Here is a 7548-nt window from a genome sequence, read left to right as displayed (position 1 = left end):
ACAGGACAATCCAATGATATACAGCTCAGTGAAAACATATCTACAATATGAAAAAAAATTAAATGTCATGAAAAAGAGAAACCATAATTATTAGGTTATTTATTATGCATACCTCTTTAAGATGACTGTATTTTCTTTCCCAGTTCCCCACTCTACTTGCCAGAATAAAGACAGACTTTTGAGGGTTGCTACGACAACTTTGACACAAACCGTGCTGTGTTAATTGTTCACATACAGGACAGTGTAGAGTTGTAAAAAACCGAGAAATCGAACGCTAAAATTTGTTCAAATAAATTAATTTAGCTTTTACATCAATTCATGAATGTAGTTATGACAACTAACTTTTTGTTTCCTTGCAATAACACGATGTCGAGGGATATAGCGGGGTAGTTGTGTATACCATGAAAACACATCAACACCAATCAAGGAAAAACTGGATCCAATGGAGGAAGTATTTGTTTCTGAACATAGTAGATGGTATTGAGGCGTAGATTTTTATCATTTAACACATCAATAGGACTGAAGAAAATTAAAACAAGAAGATTATTTAATGAAGACAATCATATTTATACTAAAGTATTTATTGATAACATTCCAACAGCTTTTGTCATGATACATAACGTAAAATAATGAAAGACAACAACATTTGAGCTTACTCTTTAACCAATTAAATCAATGGTAGTCCAGGACTGCCGTTAACAATGACGTAAGGTACACGTTCTCCCAAGCGAGGTTCCGCGCGACGATCACGTGACAAATGACGTCTATACAAAAATAGAAATAGTAAAACTGTAATCATGACAACAATATAAAGAGGACTTCTCATTTCAACAATAAAATGAACATTGCAATTTCCAAAGCTGGAACACATGCTTTTGGTTTATATCTTTTCATACCACGATATTCCTTAGCAAAGATGAAATCCTGAATCGATACTCTATCTTTCATCATTTTAACGAACTGCCGCTGGACAAACTTTTACAAGACTCACGTCTCTTTCTTCAAATAAAATCCTTAAAGACTTCTCTAAAATCTGTTAGAAAATTAAAATCACAGACTGCTTTGAACTCAAAACTTCCCCACCTGCAGAATCTTGTGTGATTGGATGACACAGTAAATATTGTCGATTGTTCCATACCTTAGCGACCGCTGGACATGTATCTCGCCGTAGAGTCTCTATTCCTTTCCCATTAAACACTGGATCTTTCTGTTCTAATGTTTCGTACATATAACCAACGTAACGTTTCTTTGTTTGAAGAACACAAGGCATATATACCTAAAAATCATCCCTAGTTATACATAAATGTATTTTAAAGTCCAAATCTCTCAAATAGACACAATTTTACAACAGATAAAGACCTTTTCAAACTTTAGTTTCACAGGTTTAGGATTCTCTGCAGTAACAGCATCAGCAATTTCTTTTCCAAGCTTAAACGCTTCCTCTTTACTTGCACCTTTTACTAATACGAAAAGACTAACGGTGTCCCCATATACCACACAAGCACCCCACTTATCACTTGTGTTCACGAGATTGAAAGCTCGTTCCAGGGTCTCGCGTGTTTTACGAACAATGGCGTCAGCAATCTGATGAAAAACAGAAAAGAATATTCAGATGGTTTTAAGAGTAAAATGAATCCAGTATGACAATAAACACTTGACAGATTTTCAATCTGAGCACGTGATTTAGTTCAGGCTTACGATAATCCTAATAATCAACATGTATCTATATTATATATATTATATATTTACCCATTATCTGTAGTAAATATATAATATCTTTATTATATCTAAAATATATATGTGTATTGGTAAATATACAATGTATATAATATAGACACAAACAATTAATACAAAGTTTACGGCGCACGGTCTGTTTAGATGGAATGGGGAAAGTTATCGTTTGTTTAAATTTCTATCATGAATAAAAAGTTTACAGCACAAGGTCTGTTTAGATGGAATGAGGAGAGTTATCGTTTGTTTAAATTTCTATCATGAATACAAAGTTTACGGCACACGGTCTGTTTAGATGGAATGGGGAGAGTTATCGTTTGTTTAAATTTCTATCATGAATACAAAGTTTACGGCACAAGGTCTGTTTAGATGGAATGGGGAGAGTTATCGTTTGTTTAAATTTCTATCATGAATACAAAGTTTACGGCACAAGGTCTGTTTAGATGGAATGGGAGAGCTATCGTTTGTTTAAATTTCTATCATGAATACAAAGTTTACGGCGCACGGTCTGTTTAGATGGAATGGGAGAGTTATCGTTTGTTTAAATTTCTATCATGAATACAAAGTTTACGGCACACGGTCTGTTTAGATGGAATGGGAGAGTTATCGTTTGTTTAAATTTCTATCATGAATACAAAGTTTACGGCACAAGGTCTGTTTAGATGGAATGGGGAGAGTTATCGTTTGTTTAAATTTCTATCATGAATACAAAGTTTACGGCGCACGGTCTGTTTAGATGGAATGGGAGAGCTATCGTTTGTTTAAATTTCTATCATGAATACAAAGTTTACGGCACACGGTCTGTTTAGATGGAATGGGAGAGCTATCGTTTGTTTAAATTTCTATCATGAATACAAAGTTTACGGCACAAGGTCTGTTTAGATGGAATGGGAGAGTTATCGTTTGTTTAAATTTCTATCATGAATACAAAGTTTACGGCACACGGTCTGTTTAGATGGAATGGGAGAGCTATCGTTTGTTTAAATTTCTATCATGAATACAAAGTTTACGGCACAAGGTCTGTTTAGATGGAATGGGGAGAGTTATCGTTTGTTTAAATTTCTATCATGAATACAAAGTTTACGGCGCACGGTCTGTTTAGATGGAATGGGAGAGTTATCGTTTGTTTAAATTTCTATCATGAATACAAAGTTTACGGCGCACGGTCTGTTTAGATGGAATGGGGAGAGCTATCGTTTGTTTAAATTTCTATCATGAATACAAAGTTTACGGCACAAGGTCTGTTTAGATGGAATGGGAGAGCTATCGTTTGTTTAAATTTCTATCATGAATACAAAGTTTACGGCGCACGGTCTGTTTAGATGGAATGGGGAGAGTTATCGTTTGTTTAAATTTCTATCATGAATACAAAGTTTACGGCGCACGGTCTGTTTAGATGGAATGGGAGAGCTATCGTTTGTTTAAATTTCTATCATGAATACAAAGTTTACGGCACACGGTCTGTTTAGATGGAATGGGGAGAGTTATCGTTTGTTTAAATTTCTATCATGAATACAAAGTTTACGGCGCACGGTCTGTTTAGATGGAATGGGAGAGTTATCGTTTGTTTAAATTTCTATCATGAATACAAAGTTTACGGCGCACGGTCTGTTTAGATGGAATGGGAGAGCTATCGTTTGTTTAAATTTCTATCATGAATACAAAGTTTACGGCGCACGGTCTGTTTAGATGGAATGGGAGAGCTATCGTTTGTTTAAATTTCTATCATGAATACAAAGTTTACGGCACGGTCTGTTTAGATGGAATGGGGAGAGTTATCGTTTGTTTAAATTTCTATCATGAATACAAAGTTTACGGCGCACGGTCTGTTTAGATGGAATGGGGAGAGTTATCGTTTGTTTAAATTTCTATCATGAATACAAAGTTTACGGCGCACGGTCTGTTTAGATGGAATGGGGAGAGCTATCGTTTGTTTAAATTTCTATCATGAATACAAAGTTTACGGCGCACGGTCTGTTTAGATGGAATGGGAGAGCTATCGTTTGTTTAAATTTCTATCATGAATACAAAGTTTACGGCACACGGTCTGTTTAGATGGAATGGGGAGAGTTATCGTTTGTTTAAATTTCTATCATGAATACAAAGTTTACGGCGCACGGTCTGTTTAGATGGAATGGGAGAGCTATCGTTTGTTTAAATTTCTATCATGAATACAAAGTTTACGGCACACGGTCTGTTTAGATGGAATGGGGAGAGTTATCGTTTGTTTAAATTTCTATCATGAATACAAAGTTTACGGCGCACGGTCTGTTTAGATGGAATGGGAGAGTTATCGTTTGTTTAAATTTCTATCATGAATACAAAGTTTACGGCGCACGGTCTGTTTAGATGGAATGGGGAGAGTTATCGTTTGTTTAAATTTCTATCATGAATACAAAGTTTACGGCACGGTCTGTTTAGATGGAATGGGAGAGTTATCGTTTGTTTAAATTTCTATCATGAATACAAAGTTTACGGCGCACGGTCTGTTTAGATGGAATGGGGAGAGTTATCGTTTGTTTAAATTTCTATCATGAATACAAAGTTTACGGCGCACGGTCTGTTTAGATGGAATGGGAGAGTTATCGTTTGTTTAAATTTCTATCATGAATACAAAGTTTACGGCGCACGGTCTGTTTAGATGGAATGGGAGAGCTATCGTTTGTTTAAATTTCTATCATGAATACAAAGTTTACGGCGCACGGTCTGTTTAGATGGAATGGGGAGAGTTATCGTTTGTTTAAATTTCTATCATGAATACAAAGTTTACGGCACACGGTCTGTTTAGATGGAATGGGGAGAGCTATCGTTTGTTTAAATTTCTATCATGAATACAAAGTTTACGGCGCACGGTCTGTTTAGATGGAATGGGGAGAGTTATCGTTTGTTTAAATTTCTATCATGAATACAAAGTTTACGGCGCACGGTCTGTTTAGATGGAATGGGGAGAGTTATCGTTTGTTTAAATTTCTATCATGAATACAAAGTTTACGGCGCACGGTCTGTTTAGATGGAATGGGAGAGCTATCGTTTGTTTAAATTTCTATCATGAATACAAAGTTTACGGCGCACGGTCTGTTTAGATGGAATGAGGAGAGTTATCGTTTGTTTAAATTTCTATCATGAATACAAAGTTTACGGCGCACGGTCTGTTTAGATGGAATGGGAGAGTTATCGTTTGTTTAAATTTCTATCATGAATACAAAGTTTACGGCGCACGGTCTGTTTAGATGGAATGGGGAGAGTTATCGTTTGTTTAAATTTCTATCATGAATACAAAGTTTACGGCGCACGGTCTGTTTAGATGGAATGGGAGAGTTATCGTTTGTTTAAATTTCTATCATGAATACAAAGTTTACGGCGCACGGTCTGTTTAGATGGAATGGGAGAGCTATCGTTTGTTTAAATTTCTATCATGAATACAAAGTTTACGGCGCACGGTCTGTTTAGATGGAATGGGAGAGTTATCGTTTGTTTAAATTTCTATCATGAATACAAAGTTTACGGCGCACGGTCTGTTTAGATGGAATGGGGAGAGTTATCGTTTGTTTAAATTTCTATCATGAATACAAAGTTTACGGCACAAGGTCTGTTTAGATGGAATGGGGAGAGTTATCGTTTGTTTAAATTTCTATCATGAATACAAAGTTTACGGCGCACGGTCTGTTTAGATGGAATGAGGAGAGTTATCGTTTGTTTAAATTTCTATCATGAATACAAAGTTTACGGCGCACGGTCTGTTTAGATGGAATGGGAGAGTTATCGTTTGTTTAAATTTCTATCATGAATACAAAGTTTACGGCACGGTCTGTTTAGATGGAATGGGAGAGTTATCGTTTGTTTAAATTTCTATCATGAATACAAAGTTTACGGCGCACGGTCTGTTTAGATGGAATGGGGAGAGTTATCGTTTGTTTAAATTTCTATCATGAATACAAAGTTTACGGCACACGGTCTGTTTAGATGGAATGGGGAGAGCTATCGTTTGTTTAAATTTCTATCATGAATACAAAGTTTACGGCGCACGGTCTGTTTAGATGGAATGGGGAGAGTTATCGTTTGTTTAAATTTCTATCATGAATACAAAGTTTACGGCGCACGGTCTGTTTAGATGGAATGGGGAGAGTTATCGTTTGTTTAAATTTCTATCATGAATACAAAGTTTACGGCACACGGTCTGTTTAGATGGAATGGGGAGAGCTATCGTTTGTTTAAATTTCTATCATGAATACAAAGTTTACAGCGCACGGTCTGTTTAGATGGAATGAGGAGAGTTATCGTTTGTTTAAATTTCTATCATGAATACAAAGTTTACGGCGCACGGTCTGTTTAGATGGAATGGGAGAGTTATCGTTTGTTTAAATTTCTATCATGAATACAAAGTTTACGGCGCACGGTCTGTTTAGATGGAATGGGGAGAGCTATCGTTTGTTTAAATTTCTATCATGAATACAAAGTTTACAGCACACGGTCTGTTTAGATGGAATGAGGAGAGTTATCGTTTGTTTAAATTTCTATCATGAATACAAAGTTTACGGCACGGTCTGTTTAGATGGAATGGGGAGAGTTATCGTTTGTTTAAATTTCTATCATGAATACAAAGTTTACGGCGCACGGTCTGTTTAGATGGAATGGGGAGAGCTATCGTTTGTTTAAATTTCTATCATGAATACAAAGTTTACGGCACGGTCTGTTTAGATGGAATGGGAGAGTTATCGTTTGTTTAAATTTCTATCATGAATACAAAGTTTACGGCGCACGGTCTGTTTAGATGGAATGGGAGAGTTATCGTTTGTTTAAATTTCTATCATGAATACAAAGTTTACGGCGCACGGTCTGTTTAGATGGAATGGGGAGAGTTATCGTTTGTTTAAATTTCTATCATGAATACAAAGTTTACAGCGCACGGTCTGTTTAGATGGAAAGAGGAGAGTTATCGTTTGTTTAAATTTCTATCATGAATACAAAGTTTACGGTGCACGGTCTGTTTAGATGGAAAGGGAAGAGCTATCGTTTGTTTAAATTTCTATCATGACAAGATTAAAGTTACCTCAACACACGACATTTGTCCTGAGAAGTTTGCTGATGTGTAACCATAAGTGACATTTGCAATCAACTTTAAAGCAAGCTGTCGAGCATCAAGAAGTTGAAGAAGAATCTAAAATGTAAATTATTTAGGATATTGAATAATTAAAGAAAACAAACAAGAGAGGAAAGGCATCTTTTTTGAACATGAAGAAAACTCCATGACGTTTTAGCTACTGGATCTTATAAAAACATAAAAGATCGTTTCGAAAACAAAGGTTTAAGAAAACCAACTTACTTTATCATCTTTACAATCTTTCACAGCTTTCTTTACCATAATACGTGTGTCTAATATCTCCTCTAACATTCTAAAATAAATATAGTTTATTGAGCATATAATAACCAAAGATATCAAGACCCATTTAGGAGAGTAAACACTTAAGAAGGAACGCTATGTACAATGCAAAATATACAACAAAATACAAATGTTATTTTTTTAACAACCTTTTGAATCAATAAAAATGTGACCAGTAAGCAAATGAATGTGAAATATCCCACATTACCAGGGTAAAATTTCTCGTCTTATGTTACATTTTACAAAAACAGAGCCGTTGGCGCTTACATGAATATCATCTTGCAGTTTCTGAAAGGAATTGTATTCTTTCAAATATATTGCTTGTCGTGATGGTAATTTGTTAAAAATTCTCACCTCTAGTGATGTTGGAGGAACATTCATCGATGTACAACCAAACTTAAAATGAACAACGACATGTAAGACAGAGAAAATGACTT

At 35.5% G+C, this 7548-nt stretch overlaps 1 protein-coding gene across 1 annotated transcript; it reads right to left on the bottom strand.

The window, feature by feature from the left end:
- Positions 1-667: 667 nt before the first annotated feature.
- On the bottom strand, positions 668-7548 carry LOC124457354 (DNA polymerase zeta catalytic subunit-like). The gene is given in 9 exon segments (XM_047007622.1): positions 668-764; positions 845-976; positions 978-1033; positions 1139-1276; positions 1360-1584; positions 6782-6889; positions 7055-7124; positions 7379-7399; positions 7466-7548. Coding segments are annotated over 8 exon segments (837 nt in total). The 5' UTR covers positions 7390-7399; positions 7466-7548.

Source organism: Xenia sp. Carnegie-2017, unplaced genomic scaffold (genome assembly GCF_021976095.1).
Source record: "Xenia sp. Carnegie-2017 unplaced genomic scaffold, XeniaSp_v1 HiC_scaffold_6, whole genome shotgun sequence".
NCBI classification, from domain to species: Eukaryota; Metazoa; Cnidaria; class Anthozoa; order Malacalcyonacea; family Xeniidae; genus Xenia; species Xenia sp. Carnegie-2017.
The sequence above is the reverse complement of the archived record's forward strand: the minus strand, read 5'-3'. Positions and strand labels throughout refer to the sequence as shown.